General features: G+C 56.4%; 1 protein-coding gene across 1 annotated transcript; it reads right to left on the bottom strand.

Moving 5' to 3' along the window:
• Window positions 1-236: 236 nt before the first annotated feature.
• LOC141976839 (maestro heat-like repeat-containing protein family member 7) lies at window positions 237-14,860 on the bottom strand. The gene is made up of 8 exons (XM_074938004.1): window positions 14,807-14,860; window positions 13,053-13,188; window positions 10,230-10,339; window positions 8,794-8,943; window positions 8,330-8,484; window positions 7,805-7,952; window positions 4,889-5,065; window positions 237-299 (listed from the first exon to the last, which is right to left on the bottom strand). Exons 1-8 carry the CDS (start codon window positions 14,858-14,860, stop codon window positions 237-239), a joined length of 993 nt encoding a protein of 330 aa, XP_074794105.1.
• Window positions 14,861-16,315: the final 1,455 nt, after the last annotated feature.

Genomic DNA, 16,315 nt, shown 5'->3' with positions numbered 1-16,315 from the left:
GCCAGCCAGCTTCGGCCCAGTTTGGGGATTTGCCAGGCCACAGCTCTGAGGTCAGGGCTAAGTGCCTGGGCACATGCCAACCAGCAGACACCACAGGGTGAGGGGGAAGCTGATCGGGGGTTTGGGGATCTACATTTTGCAACCCTTTGTGGCTCTGGCCCAAGATCACATTGCTGGTGCCGGAGATTGAACACAGCCCGCAGCCCTGGGCCATTCGTCCCTCTAGCGCTCAGTGCTCAAAGCGGGTACCACTCACCGTTGAAGATGGAATCCAACTTCTCCCGGCTCTTCTGGTCCAGCTGCCGGGCAGTGAGCCCTACACATACAAACAGCTCATCACATCCCTGCATCCCCAGTGAGGGTGTCAAAGCGTCTGTCACCCGCCAAGCAGCGGGGCTTTCCCCTGCCCCTTGCTGCCCAGGACGGACTCCTGAGTCCCCAGGGAAAGGGCAAGTCCCCAGGGATGGCTGTGGGGCTGGTTGCCAAAGGAGAGCATAGCGCCTTGAGTTCCACTCCCAAGAGCCCATGGTGGGGTGGGGGGAGGGGGGATGGGGACTGCATGGGGAGCAGTGGGGTTAGAGGGGGCCCATCAGCCAATCAGGGCAGTTTGGGGTGAGCTTGCTCCTGCGGGTTTCTGACACCCCTGAGCCTTCATTCGGCAATCAGGAGCCCAGGGGTTACTTCTCGCTGCCGGCAGGGACTGAGGAGAGCCTGAAACTGGATCCAGCCCCCCTGCTTAAGGGACCCCTCTGCTCTGTGGGTACCTAGAAACCTGATGGCCGCTTCTCGAATGGGAGCCTGCGGGTTTTTCAGAAAGGCCATGGCCTGGCAGAGGAAGGTTTCTGCCCTCTCCTTGTAGCACGCCACCTAGGAGCCAGAAGAAGGGAGCACAAGGTTATTAAAGGCCTTTCCATCCTGCAGGCTAGGTTCCAGATCTGTGGAGTGTCCTGCTTTCCCCCCTCCTTCCTCTGCCGGGGGGATCACGCAGCGGGACTACAACCAGGGCCAGGTGTGGTCCCGGGGCTGGGGCTCGGTGTGGGCACGGAGCCGGGCAATGGAGGGCTCCCTCACCAGGCAGTCACAGCCTCGCCAAAGTTCCTTTCGCTGGATGAGAGCACCGAGCTGGCTCCACCTTAGGAATTCCACAGCACGGCTGAGGGCGTCCCAACACACCTGCAAAACAAGAGGGGCCAGGGCGAGCCGGCCACGGTTACAGGAGGTGGAAGCCAGGGCAGTCCCTCGGCATAGGCGGCTGCATAGGGGACCACGAAATATGGGGCACCAAATTGCCCTAAATTTCATGGTGCCACTAGGCGGCTGCATGCTGCACATGCAGCAGCCCCAGCCCCAGTGACCCGCCCTATACCTCGGCCAGCCCCGCCGCGGGCTGCGCCCACTACAAAGGGCAGGGCCGTCCCTGGCGGGGGCTCAGACAACTCCCTCTGCCCGGACTCTTCCCCTTCCCCCCTACGCCCCTGGCCCGCCCCCATTCCACCTCTTCTCCGCAAGCCTCTTCCCCCAGCGACCCCACACTCACTGGCAGTGGCAGGAAGTGGAGCAACCCAGTCCCAGCCCGCTCTACTCGAAAGGATTGCCCCCCGCACTCACCGGCGGTGGGAAGCGGAGTGCCGCGGCTGGGAGCTGGCAGAGTAGAGCGGGCTGGGGCCAGGCTGCTCTGCTTCCCGCTGCTGTCAGTGAGTGTGTGTGTGGGAGGGATCCCTTTCCCCAAAGCCCCTCCGTCGAGCGACACGGCTGGAGCTGGGTCGAGGGAAGCAGAGCGGGCTACTCCCAGCTCTCCGCTAATCCCCCAGGCCACTCTGGGCCTCTGGGCCCCCCAAAAGTGGCCCCACACAGCTCCTGCCTCCCAGACACTGGTGGGGGGGAGGGGGAGGCCTGGGACCCCACACAGCCCCATTGCGGGGGGGCTGGATAGGGCACCCAAATGGCTAGGGACGGCCTGGCTGAAAGCCACTAGCCTAGTTACCGGAGGCCGTGTGTGCTGAACGGTTCCTGGCCCGCAGGTGCTCGCGGAAGGGCGGAGGTGTGGCTAAGGCAATGGCTGGAGACCTGACTCAATTCCCAGCTCTTCCTGCAGGAACTCAGGCAAGTTGCTTAGGCCCAGGGCTACAAAGGGATTTAGGTGCCTAATGCCCATGGGCATTCAATACTTCTGAGGCACTAGGCCTCACGCTGTGCCTTAGTTCCCCACCTCATGGGGCGTAGGAGGGTGAATTCATTACTGCTGGGGGCATTTGGCTCCCAAGTGATGGGGGCCATGAGAGCGAGCGTGGGCACAGGCACCTGGGGCGGGGCGGAGGGGGGGCTTGGGCATGTCATGGCTAGTAAGAGCTGTCCAGGCTGCTTGGCCAAGGGCACATTGGGTCTTGGGCACCATCCAGAGGCTGGGTAGCTCTGCTCCGGGTAGGGACCATGGCCAGGGTTGTGCTCTTCCCACCAGCACAGCCAGGGGAATGTGCAAGGCCAGTGGCTGTAGGAGTGGTGAGCTGACCCCTCCGCCCACCCATTCGCTCAGCCTGGCTGCAGGGGGGGAGTGTTGGCCTCAGAGGAGGCAGGGAAGACTCAGCAGTTGGGTGGGGCGCCATGGTCGTGGCGCTACTGGACTCAACGTTCAAGTGATTTTGAGCACCTGATTGTCACAGCACTGAGCGCCTGCCCTCTGCCGGCCAGACCTTTTAAAGGGGGGTGTCACATGTTGGCCCCCCCCAACAAATTCCTGGTCACTGTAACAATCTCAGCTGCAGGCTCCAGCTCGTGGCCTCACCTGGGACACATTGGGACGCTCATCGTGCAGGAGGAGGAGCAGCGGGACCAGGCTCCGGAGGACGTGCTCCTTCATCTTTTTTCTGTTGGGCTCCCTTACAAGCTCCAGCAGGTGTTTAAAGAGGGCGATGGAGAGCACCCGGAGTTTGCTGGACTCCTGCAAGAGAGGATGTGGGGAGGAGACGCTGTGACGGTCGTGCTCACTCACGGGATGAGCGCTCACTGTGACAGAGATGTCTGCCCTGCAGGGGGTATTGCTAGCTCACCCCCAGTCATACAGGCACAGCTGGGGGCCAGAGTCTCATGGGCATAGCGCCATTGAAGGCAATAGAGATGCAGGTTTCCACCAGCTTAGGGGATGGCCTGGCAACTTCTTGGCCAGAGAGAGCAGTAAGGTGGGGTGAGACAGCCCCTGGGATCTCACAGCCAGCTCTGGGCACACTGACATCAGCACCCGCCTGTCAAGCCAAGGGGAAACGCTCAGGGAAGAGCAGCACCAGGACAGGGGCAGCAGAGAGGGAGCCATGAGGAAAGATTCAAAGAGCGAAGGGATGTGCGTACTTTGTCCTCCCGCTTTGCGTGCCCAACTCACACAGGTGCTCACCCACAGCAACCCTCTAGCGAGGCCAAGGGAGCCAGGCATGGGGGGCAAATTCCTACACTGCTGTTTGTTCGGGCCACGCACAGGGACCTGGGGGGGATTTAAGCAGGAGCAAGGGGTGGTAAATGTGCAGGAGCTCCCAGATAGGGGGCCTTGGAAGCCATGACTGGAAACCACCCAGCCTCCAGGGGCTTGGGGTTCAGCAAGGGCTGCCCCACTCCTACACATGGGTTTCTTGTTAACTCAGGGTCGGCCCCACTTGGTCACATGATGCCCCCTCGCTGCATGGCAGCTGGCAGAGCCGGACCAGTCCAGTGACCTGGGAGGCCGGGCGAGCTGTGCCCAGCAGGGAGAACCAGGAGCAATAGCTGGGGGCTGTAGGGAGGGGCCACTGCTTTCTGGGAGGTGAGGCTGAGGGTAAGGGGGGGCAGCCTGGGGGGGCGGGTTGACTTGAGCTGTTCTGAGAGTGGCTGAACTTTTAAATGGTGCCCCCCCAATCAGCAGTTACGTGTCGCCTCTGGGCACCAGATTCTAGACCAGGCAGTTCTCTGAGTGACGTCTGTTGTAAAAGTGTTCATAAGTTCTTTTAGTCTGTTTATCTGTTTGGCTGCACTCTCCTGTCTGGCCACTTTGGAGACAGGTTCTTGGAACAGTAGTTCTCAGTTGTCTTTCCATCAGGAGCGGGTGCTGGACTAGATGCAGGAGCTGCTCTTGGTGTTGATCTTTAGCTGGGCCTGTGCCACTGCTAAATCAAGAGCGGCCGGGTCCCAGCAGAGTTCGGGAGGTCTGAGGGTAGGATTTAGCGTTGTGAGAGCTGGGGAGGTGGGTGGTCCCTCCAGGAGCTCCCACTGGGGCGTTACCCCTGGAAGGTAGTAATGGATGGGTCCCTTTCTCCCACCCACTTTGCTGGCTCTCGCCGTGCAGTGGGGGACTGAACATCAGTCTGGTGAACACGCTGGCGGGGGCTCGTTTGTGGTTACAAAAGGCCTGGGGAGAACTAGCCCCTCCTTTGATGCTGCCCTGCCATGAGAACGAAGGGGAGAGGAAAGGGCGGTAGCTGCAGAACCTATAGACGGAGCCGTTTCCTTATGGAGCTGACAGGCCAGCTGTGGGATTCCTGGCCAGGGACGGGAGGGGCAGGATTTTCACCAGGGTACCATCACTTGTTACCCTGGAAGCCAGCAGGAACATTGCAGCACCCTGTGCTGCAGAGGCCCCCTCGCTACATGCAGGCTCAGGAATGCATGTCCTTCCCTCAAGGGGAGCCTCGTCCCCAGGCTGCCCTGATCCTTGTCAGCAGGCCTGCAGGACACCAGGGTTCCCACCCTTACTGCCATATGCTCTGATGGAGAATGGGCTAGCAGAAGAAGGCGGGAATGGGTTCATGTCATTTACGACAATCCTTTTTCTGGCTGGGGCCATAGCATAGGTCCCACTAGCCCCCCCGCCAGCCCCCATTCACACGTCTGTGGCTTGAAGGGTCTCCCGCGGGCCGCCAGGCCTTACATCATGAAAGAACGGCAGGAGTTTCTCAGCCACTTGCACAGCCACGGGGCTGGCGCTCTGCCTGTCCATGCTGGTGAGGATGTCTCTCAGCACGGTGATGGCATTGGAGATGACGCCCCTGTCTGCCTCGTGTAGCCGCTCCACAACGACTGGCTGCTGACGCTGGAGTTTCCCCACCTGTGTGAAAGGAGGAGCTGCTTTACGAAACACCCTCCGGTGACCCAACAAGCCATTTCCAAAACAACGTCTCCCTCCCCTGCAGACAGAGCCACGGGAACTAGGAGTGCAGGGCGTGCTGCAGCACTCCAAGGTTTTACGCGGGGCTCTGCTCCTGGCCTCACACACAAGGTCCCAGCTGCCGGCCCTGCGCCAACTCCCAGCTGTGGCCCCAGCCTCGGCCCCCTTGCCCCATCCCTCTCCCGCCCCCCTGGAGCCATGGCCCTGCTCCTGACCCCAGCTCTAGGGGTGGTGGGGTGTGTGGACAGGTGTAAGGGGGTGCTCAGCACCTCCATAATAAAAAGTCTTCTAGCGCCTCGCCTCCAGATGACATGTTAGAGCCTCAAAGCCCTTGCACAGCCCCAGCTAGGATCGCAGGCAGCGGGGCCGGCTACCTGCAACATAAGCAGCTGCTTCCTTGTACCCCCGATCCCAGGGGGTGGTATTTATTAGCAGGTATCATCTGTGGAAACTTCTCTGCACAACACCTTGACCCCAAACAAATCAAGTGTATTCTTCTTATAAGGGTTAGAATAGCACCTCCAGCGCCTATCTGCAATCAGGGCGTGTGCTGGGGGCTTCCCAGGCACAGAAAGAGACATTCCCTGGCCTAGAGCTTACAGGCTAGACACACAAAGGAAGGATTTCTATCCCCGTTGTACAGACATGGAACTCAGGCACAGAGAGGCGACGTGACTCACCAATGGTCACCCAGGGAGTCTGACAGAGCCCGAAACTGAACTTGGGTTCTCCCGAGTCCGGGGCCTTACAGCCCAGCCTCGGCGAGGGAGCCGATTTTGTACACGAGTGCTAGGGTTGGTCTGTTACTAAAAGCCAGATTCAATCATTTCTGTATTTGGCTTTTGAACTGTTCAAAGACAGCCCCACAAAACCTCAACCGGGATCAGGGGAAAAAGTGTCCAATACAGGCTTACCGGTTCCGGAAGGAAAAATAAAACACAAGCAAGTGAAAACCAGGCTGAGGACATGGAACAATGGGAATGGTGGATAACAAAGAGAATTACAGTCATGCCCTCTCCATGTCTGATCGATTCATCGTCCGGCTTTAATAAACCGGACTGACCTGCTATTCTCAGGGGAAGTAAATTATCATTAGGGAGAGTTGCCTTCAGATTGTCTCCTCTTTGACCAAGCTGCCAGATCTGTGTATTTAAGTCCCAAGGGTTTTCTCTGCCTTCACTATGCTGTGTCTATCACACTTGGTATGAGGTCTGAGCAGCAAAAGGCCCTTCTCAAGCTCTTCAGAGGAGCAAGTGCTGCGGGACAGAGCTGTGACGTCAACAGTTAAAACCTACGAGGCTCAAAAAGGGGATTCGTAGGAAAAAATGGTTCCAATTGAAGCAAAATGGCTCTTTCCGGGCGTCCCGGATCACTGGTGTCACCAGCATTCCCTGGAGGTCTAGAGTCCACAGCTCTGCTGCTACTCTAGTGCTAGGGTTCTTTGGATCACACACCCAGAGACGCACCCTGCAGGAGCCAGGCCCTGCCCTGCAGAACAACAGACAAAAGCCAGGCAGGGACTTGCCCAAGGTCACCCAACAGGTCAGAGGCAGAGCCAGGAATAGAAACCAGGGCTCCTGACTCCAGGCCAGGGCCAGGTCCCCTGGGAAGCTTTCAATGACCCCAGCCCTGCATCAGCTCCCTGATGAAGGAGTTGCCAAGACTTTGAAGGAAAGAGCTCAAATTCAGAGGGATCATGGTAAATTGGAGGACTGGGCTATAGACAACAAAATGAAACTCACCCAAGACAAAAGTGAGGTGCTACATTTAGAGAAGAAAAAGCAAATGCACAGAAACAGAATGGGGGATAACTGGTTGTACTGCTGAGAAGGATCTGGGAGCTGCGGTGGATCACAGCCCCAGCATGAGTCACCAAAGCGATGCTGTTGCAAAAAAAAAGCAAATGCAATCTTAGGTTGCATTAGCAGAGGAATAGCCTGCAAGTCATGGGAGGTGATAGTACCAATCTACTCAGTGCTGGTTAGGCCTCAGCTGGAGTATGGTGTCCAGTTTTGGTCACCAATGTCTACAAAAGATGTGGAGAAACTGTAATGGATCCAGAGGCGAGTGACAAAGATGATCAGAGGGATGGAACACAAGCCATACGAGCAAAGGTTGAAGGAACTGGCTATGTTTAGTTTGGAAAAGAGGAGATTAAGGGATGACGTGCTAATGGCCTTCAGATTCTTCGAAGGCTGCCAAAAAAAAGATGGCGAAAAGTTGTTCTCTCTTGCCACAGAGGGCAGGACAAGAGGGGATGGGTTCAAACGACAGCACTGCAGATTTAGATTAAATCTCAGGAAAACCTTCCTAACGGTAAGAAGAGTAGGACAATGGGACAGACGACTAGGGAGATTGTGGAAGCCCCTGTGCTGGAGGTTTATAGAAGGAGGCTGGAGCCATCTGTCTCGGTTGGGATAGACACAACAAATCCTGCATCTTGGCAGGGGGCTGGACAAGCTGACCTTGCGATCCCTTCTCACCCTGCGGTTCTACGAGAGCTGTCCCAGAGCACCAGGAGAGGGTTTCGGCGTGTTCTGCCTCGACTATAGCGCTGGCTAGAGTCACGCTCTTTTTCTTCGGCCCAATGGCGATACCCAGTGGGAGACTGAGAGACACCCTCAGGCCGTGGAGGGGACACACGGCGCTCCTTCCCTTGCTGCAGGGGCTGGAACTTACGGCCAAGGGGGCAACGCCAGCCTCTTGCTGAGAGACATCGTGACGCTGGCGCAGAGGCCATTCCTGCAGCCTGTCGAGCAGCTCCCGTAGGACCTTTCCTGCGGTCTTGGGGTGGAATGTAAGCACCCTCCACATCTCCACAGTAACACTGCAAAGGGAGAGAGCCGATTTCACCTGGCCAGAGCCCTGCCAGCCTCCTGCACCTACCGCCACCCGCACCCTGCTGGGTCGCCCGCCACCGGCCGGCCCTTTGTTGCCCTCCTGCTGCAGCAAGGGCCCCCACTGCATGGTGCAGGCTGCATGGGGGCCGGGTCTGAGTGTCAGCCCCGGGGGAGGCCGAGGGCTGCCATCTGGGGTTTTGCAGGCTGGCCTGTCTCCACATGTCAGCCTGCAAAACCCTCCAGAACAAGCAGCAGCTCTGCAGGGAGCAGGAGGTCTCTGGAAGGTTCTGCACGCCCCTGTCCCTGGCAGCGGGACCAGTCCAGGGGACCCGGAGCACAAGCGGCAGCAGCCCCAGGCCCGTACCTGTCACATGACAGCGAGCAGCCCAGCAGGGTTGTGACCACCTCCTCGCTGTTCTGGTCGCCCAGCACGACAAGGGCCTTGAGCAGCTGCTGCTGGGCCAGCGGCTCGCTGATGGAATCCAGGTTGTGGTAGATGCTCATCACAGCCTCCGACACCTGGAAGGGAAATGGGGAGTTGGGAACCTTGGCTTCCTCGCGCTGCTATTGATCTGGGGTGCCAGGGACCTGCTGCACCTGAGAGCCATCTGCCCTCCCACATCCTCTTCTCCAGCTCCAGGCCTAGAACACAGGGCCAATTCCTGGCCTATCGATTCATAGACTGCAAGACCACAAGCGGCCATGGAGATCACCTAGACAGACCCCCCGCATTGCACAGGACCTGCCCCCCAGTAATGCCGAGCGCCCAGAGACAGAGTCTCCCACGGATGGCCTCCCCCAGCAGGCTGTTCTCACTGCAGCTCTTACCCTCTCCAAGCTTGGGCTGGGGACCCACAGGATCACATGCAGCATGTGCCTGGCCGCCACCGAGTCATGGACGCTGGTGTCTCTCATGCCCTCGATAGCCGTGAGGAGGAAGTCCATGCGCTCGGAGGGGTTGAAGTACTTCCCAAACATCTGAAACAAACCTGCTAGTGAAACCCCTTTTGCTGCCCAGTGCGGTTCCAGTCGGACCGAGCAGCCAGGAGTGCAGGCAAAGCCCGCTCTGCCGGGACAGGGCTGGGTTACTGCACCTGGGACGCACAGTACCCAGCCAGCAATCAGGAGCTGTCGTGCATGGCACAGGCCAGCGTGGCAGTGCATGGGGGCACAATACCGCACAGCACGGATACACTCTCTAGTGCTCAGCAGGGGCTGGCACTGGTACGTGGACGCAATGGTGCCTTGGAGAGCATTAATCTCTGGGGAAGCTCCCACCACACCTGACAAGGAGCTGGGATCAGGTTTGGATGAGACCCAGTGCATCTTGGGATGTGGCATGTAGGGAGGCATATTGGCCCGCCATAGTAGAAGCCTTGCCAGCAGATTGAGGGAAGTGATTATTCCCCTCTATTCGGCACTGGTGAGGTCACATCTGGCCCCCCACAAGAGAAAGGATGTGGAGAAATCGGAGAGAGTCCCGCAGAGGCTAAGGAAAATGATTAGCGGGCTGAAGCACATGAATTATGAGGAGAGACTGAGGGAAGTGGGCTTATTTAGTCTGCAGAAGAGAAGAGTGAGGGGGGATTTGATAGCAGCCTTCAACTAACTGCGGGGGTCGGGGGGGCGGGTTCCAAAGAGGCTGGAGCTCGGCTGTTCTCAGTGGTGGCAGGTGACAGAACAAGCATCAATGGTCTCAAGTTGCAGTGGGGGAGGTCCAGGTTGGATATGAGGAAACGCTATTTCACTAGAAGAAAAGGAGTACTTGTGGCACCTTAGAGACTAACCAATTTATTTGAGCATAAGCTTTCGTGAAGTGAGCTGTAGCTCACAAAAGCTTAAGCTCAAATAAATTGGTTAGTCTCTAAGGTGCCACAAGTACTCCTTTTCTTTTTGCGAATACAGACTAACACGGCTGTTACTCTGAAACTATTTCACTAGGAGGGTGGTGAAGCCCTGGAAAGCGTTACCTAGCGAAGTGGGGAATCTCCATCCTTCGAGATTTTTAAGGTCAGGCTTGACAAAGCCCTGGCTGGGATGATTTAGTTGGGGTTGGTCCTGCTATGAGAAGGGGATTGGATTAGATACCTCCTGAGGTCTATGATTCTATGAGGTGGAGTGGGCCATCGGCAGGGCTCCGGCCCAGCTGGGTGGGGTCAGTCACACGCCTGGGTCTGTCCCTTCCCCCTGACTCCTAGGGTGTTAATTTCTCTCTCCTGAGAACTCTGGGCACAACAATCCCAGGAAGCATTGAAAGTAGTTACCATGGCGATATTGCTGGTGTTGGTGAACCAGGTGACCCAGAAGGTGTTCTCCGCTCGCCACTCCCTGAAGACCTGCAGATACTCTGCACTCTGCTTTGCCAGCGTGGTGCCTGAACCAGGGAGGGGAAACAGACAGCAGGCAATAGAAATCAGAGGTTAGCTTTGGAAACGGGAGTTTTGCAAGGAAGTTTAGAGACAAATACATCTAAGAAACATACCGTAAATTCAGGCCAATAAACTCCCTCCCCCCAACAAAACTAAACAAACTAACCCCCCTGGAAGAGTCAAAATAAACCAGGCAGAAGTGCAGCAGCAGTGTGAGGCTCTCCAGTGGATTGCACTGAATGCAGCATGTAGGATTACCAGCCCTGTGGGCAGGTAGCACATCTGGGCATTTGGCCCAAGGAGCTACTGCCCTCGGAGACCAGGAGGCCAGAGGATCTCAACTGGTGGAGCCAAGGGAGACAGCGAGGTACATAGAGGAGACTTTTAGGGATGCAGTAGAGTGGCCCCACCCCCCGTCTGACAGCCTCTGTGCTGCTGAGGAGGGTGAAAGTTTCTGGGAAGGAGAACATCGAGCTGGAGCAGAGGGAGATGATCCCATAGTTGGGACCCACCTGCCAGATGAAGTCAGGATATCCTCTCACACTGAGGCTGCCCCTCCTGAGGCGGGAAGCCCAGTTACAAAGAAAAGCCAGGTAATAGTAATGGGGGATTCAATCAATAGACATATAAGCAGTTGGGTTTGTGATGAGTGGGAGAACCGCATGGTAAATTGCCTGCCTGGTGCAAAGGTTGCAGCTCTCACGAGACATCCAAACAAACTTCTGTGCAGTGCTGTGGTATGTAAGCTAATGTTTAAATCGGCCTCTGTACGAGATAGCGAATGTGACAGTGAAGTTTATAAAAGTCTCCAGATGTGATCCCTGGCAAGCCTGACTTCAGTACCAGGCAACTTGTTGAAATGATAGGAAAGAACAGAATTATCAGACACATAGGTGAACACAATTTGTTGGGGCAGAGTCAACATGGCTTTTGTAAAGGGAACTCATGCCTCACCAATCTACTAGAATTCTTTGAAGGGGGTCAAGAAGAATGTGGAGAAGGGTGATCCAGTGGATATAGTGTACTTGGACTTTCAGAAAGCCTTTGTCAGGGTCCCTCACCAAAGGTTCTTAACCAAAGTAAGCTGTCATGGGGTAAGAGGGAAGGTCCTCTCATGGGTCAGTGGTTAAAAGATAGGAAGCAAACAACAGGAATAAATGGTCAGTTTTCACAGTGGAGAGAGGTAAAGAGCGGGGCACCCCAAGGATCTGTGTTGACACCAGTGTAGTTCAACATAGTCATCAATGATCCAGAAAAAGGGGTAACCAGTGAGGTAGAAAAATTAGCAGATGATACAAAATGACTCAAGATAGTTAAATCCAAAGCAGACTGCGAAGAGCTACAAAGGGATCTCACAAAACTAGGGGACTGGGCAACAAAATGGCAGATGACATTCAATATTGATAAATGCAAACTGGACACCACAATCCCAACTATACATACACAATTATGGGGTTTAAATTACCACTCAAGAAAGAGATTTTGGAGTCATCGTAAAGAGTTCTCTGAAAATATCCACTCACCGTGCAGTGGCAGTTAAAAAAGCCAGCAGAATGTTGGGAACCATTAGGAAAGGGATAGATAATAAACCCGAAAAATGTCAGAATGCCTCGATACAAATCCAATGTGCACGCCCACACCATGAATACCGCGTGTAGTTCTGGTCGCCCCATCTCAAAACAGATATACCAGACTTGTAAAAGGTGCAGAGAAGGGCGACAAAAATGATTAGGGGTATGGAAGAGCTTCCGTATGAGGAAAGATTAAAAAGACTGGGGGCAAGTCTACACTTAAACCACTCTATCGCCATAGCTGCACCGGCGCTGTAGCGTTGAAGAGAAGATGGTCCTCTGCCAACAAGCTCTTAATCCACCTCCCGGAGAGGCGCTAGCTATGTCAGTGGGAGGGGTGCTTCTGCCAACAGGGGTGTGGATTTTTCACAGCCCTGAGCAATGGAGTGATAACAATATAGGTCTGCAGTGTAGACCTGGGACCATTTAGTTTAGAAAAGAGCTGAGTAAGGGGGGAGATGACAGAGGTCTATAAAATCATGACTGGTGTGGAGAAAGTGAATAGGGAAGTGTGATTTACCCCTGCACATAACACGGGAACTAGGGGTCACTTTCTGAAATTAATAGGCAGCAAGTTAAAAGCAAAGAAAAGAAGGTATCTCTGCGCACAATGCACAGGCAACCTGTGGAAATTGTTGCCGTGGGATGTTGTGAAGCGTAAAAGGATAATTGGGTTCAAGATAATTAGGCCATGCAACCCCAGACTCTGCATGTCCCTAAACCTCTGACTACCAGAAGCTGGGACTGGATGAGAGGGGATGGATCACTCCAAATTTCCCTTTTCAGTTCATTCTCTCTGAAGCATGAGGCACTGGCCGTTATCAGAAGACCCAATACTGGGCTAGATGAACTGATCTGAGTCAGTATGTCCATTCTTATGTGAGTTATGAAGAGTAGAATATGGACAGGGGAAGCTAAAGACATCAGGGGAAACTCCATGGCTTGAAGGACTATGGATACTAAGGAGGTTTTTTCAAAAAGTGTATTAGGAACAAAAGAAATCCTAGCAATGGTGTAGACTCATTACTAGATGGAGACTGTTTAAAAGGATGCAGAAAAGGCAGAAGTGTTCAATAAATATGTTTCCCATGTTTGGAAACCCCATGTCAGTGTATTTAGGAAGGACAAGGGTCTCCAGTGCTCTTACGTTTTTGCCGCAGCATGAAGGTGTAGAGGTGGTGAAGTCCCTCCATAGCCGATCGGCAGATCTCCTGCTCCTGCTCAGCACAGAGCAGAGTGAGACAGCCCACCAGCTGGCCCAGGACTCTGAACTCCTCCAGTCCCTGACGGAGAGAGGGAGCAAGGGGAGTCACTCGCCCCTGCAGGCCCAGCGCAGCATGTCCCCCTGGCATTGCACTAGCAAGGGGCTAGAACCGGGCGAGGCAGAGCCCAGTGCAGAGAGACTGGGGACAATGAGAGGAGGAGGAGCCATGGGGCCCATCACCAGGGACTGAGGGAAGCTCAGCAGGGACGGGAAGTCTGGGTAGCAAAGTCAGCAAACGTTGCCCTGGAGTGGGGACCTGGGTAAGGAATGAACTAACATCCAGTCTCCATCTCAAGGGCAAGCTCCTAATCCCAGCCCCTTCTCCCATCCCCCTCCCTCCACTGACCTCAGGTCCAGGAGCGTGAGGTCACCTTGGACTCCTCTTCTCTGCATTCCGCCTCTCTCACTCCATCCTGGAGCTCCCCACAACCCCCACTTTCTGCGCCGCACTCAGCCTGCCGGCTCTCTCCTGCCGGCTCGCTCCTGCAGCCTCCCCCTCTAGCCTCCCCCTCCTGCCAGACCTTCCCTTGCCCCTCCTGCAGCCCCTGCGCTCGCTCCCTGCTCTTCCCCACGATGTCGCACCAAGCCCCTTGCCCTCCTCTCCTGGGGTCTGCACGGCCTCCCCTGACCCACTCCCCATTGCTCTGGCTCCTTTGGCCCCTCCCATCCCTTTCACTGTGTCCCCTCCCACCTCCCTCCTTCTCTTCTGCTGCCCCACCCTCTGGGGGCATATCATCCAAGCGCCCCCCTCCAGCTGCCGGAGGGGAGGCCCTGCCACAGGGGGGATGGAGCAGCTGGAGCAGCTCAATGGCCCTGAGCACCCAGAGCAGGGGGTGTTCATCTGGCAGCCTGGCAGGAGCTGATGCCAAAGCATCCCGGGGGCAACTGACAAAGGGGCTGAACAGACACCTGGGTTCAGAGGGTGCTCTCAGGGCGATCCTGTGTAAATCCGCTGACCCTGCGGAGCAGACTTTGGTCCTAGGGGAACAGCGGGGAGAGTCCTTGGAGATAGAATTATGGGGCTCCACCCAAGGCCCACTGGAGTCAAAGGACAGACCCGTCCACATCAGGGCTCATTAGATTGGACTCCTACCGAGGATCTTGCTGAATCACTATTCCAGGCCCGGGTTTTCCCTGCCAGGGAGCGCTGCACCGCGAGGCTGCTCAGTGCAGTTAGGAGACGGCCAGAGTCACAGGCTGCTCACCTTGAATTGGTGTTGACCAGAGATGAATTTGGTCAGCCAGGTGATTCTTCCCACTGCCCTCAGCCGCACATGCACCTCCTTGGATGCGGTCCAGGGGAGCAGGACCTGAGAGAAACAGATTGGGACAAATTGCGAAGGAGAAGTACCAAAAAATAGCACAAGCACACAGAGTGAAAATCAGAAAGGCTAAGGCAAAAATGAGTTCTAACTGGCAAGGGACATAAAAGGCAATCAGAAGCAGCTCTGTAAATGCATTAGGAGCAAGAGAAAGACAAAGGAAAGTGTGGGGCCACTACTCTGAGGAGCAGAAGTCACGGGGGTGTCCCATGCTTGGGATTAAATGGAGCCTTGGTCCCAGAGCCCCACCCCAGCTACAGGACTCGTCCCCTTCCTGCCCCCATGCCTCCACACCTCTAAGATGTTTTGCAGCACCACAAGGTTGGGCTTCTCATCCTCACGCACCAAGGCCTTCAACAGCTCATCCATGGTGTTCAGAGTCTGTGTGCAGAACAGAGGAGAAACCACAGCAAGTGGCGTTACCCAGCCAGGCCACGAACCAATGCCCTGGCGTGTGACACGCCCCAGGCCACGGCAGCCCCTGCTATTCCAGCTCACCCACTTACTTGTACCCGCAGGGGAGCTACTGCAAACTCTCCTGGCAACAGGACCCCACCCGCTTTTGCTGTCCCCAGGGAGGCCACTGCACACAGTCTAATGCATTAGAAGAGTCAGGAAGGACTCTGCATTTGAGGGGGAGGGGAGATTTCCAGCCAAGCTTCACTTCCCCTGGCCTGTCTGCGTCTCAAGCAGCTGATCTCAGGCCTGTGCCCCCAGCCATGCACTGGGGTGAATGTGCTTGTGAAGGGAGTGTCTGTTCCCCACTAATTGCCGGTGCATGTGAAGGATAAATGCCTATTACTGCTACCCTATGAGGGAGTTACTCCTTTATCTGCGGCGGTGGGGTTTGTGCTTTGGTACTGCAGGTCCTGAGCTGAAGCGCTGTCAAGGAGCTGTGATCATTACACTCTTATGCCCGCGCCAGGTAACCCAGGGGGCAGGGACACGAGCGACATGCAGGATTCCCCCTCGGTTTGGGGCGGCTCCTCATGGCTAGTTTGGGGCTTACGTTGTTGTATAGAGCAGCCTCCACGCCCTGGTTGGTCTCTGCTGGAGGCAGGGAGAAGACGCTGGAGAAGCAGACGGTGAGCAGGCTGGATAGCTCCATTCCCCGCAGCAGTGGCTTCACTTTGCTAAAAGAAGAGACACGCGCGGATTGGAGGGCTGAGGCGAGACTGATGCAGTGATGTTGGCCTCAGGCTCCCAGGACATGCTGGGCAGGCTTCTGGGAAGCTGAGAGCAGGGCGCCAGTGGCACTGAGAGAGAGCCCCCCATGGCGCAGGCTGAGCCACGTGCCAGGGCTCAGCCTGCCCAGCCTCTGAGCCACAGGGAGTCGCTGAGCTGCCGGTGTGATGCAGCTGGCACAGCTGGCGGTGACTCCGGTGGCTCCGCTCCAGCAGTGCCCAACTGCCCCTCTCCCCCCGGAGCCATCGCCTGCGGGTCCCAGAGGGGACCGGTCCAACCCCCTCGCTCCCTCCCCCACATCTTCACACGGCCACTTGGAGAGGTCGCCAGGCACCGAAGGATCCTCCACCACCAACCCACGGGTGCCAGCTCACATGCACCAGCACCATGGCCTGGTGCCACGTGCCCGGGGGAATCAGAAGACGGGGGAGGAGCAGAGGGGGGAATGCCCTGGAGAACTGGCCATGCCAAGAGGCTGGCGTGTCTGGCTGCACACAGCACTAGCTGGGGCTGCGCGGGCAGGCCGGGTACCTCAGCTCCATGATGGCGAGCATCGCTTGCTGACGCACTCCGCTGGTCAGGGAGTCGACGGACTCAAGATCAATCAGCTCCTGGGGAGACAATGTGGGGAAGTGCCAG

The sequence above is a fragment of the Natator depressus genome, chromosome 23 (assembly GCF_965152275.1).
Source record: "Natator depressus isolate rNatDep1 chromosome 23, rNatDep2.hap1, whole genome shotgun sequence".
Classification (NCBI taxonomy): Eukaryota; Metazoa; Chordata; order Testudines; family Cheloniidae; genus Natator; species Natator depressus.
Note: the sequence above shows the minus strand (reverse complement) of the source record. Positions and strands in the feature narration are given on the sequence as shown.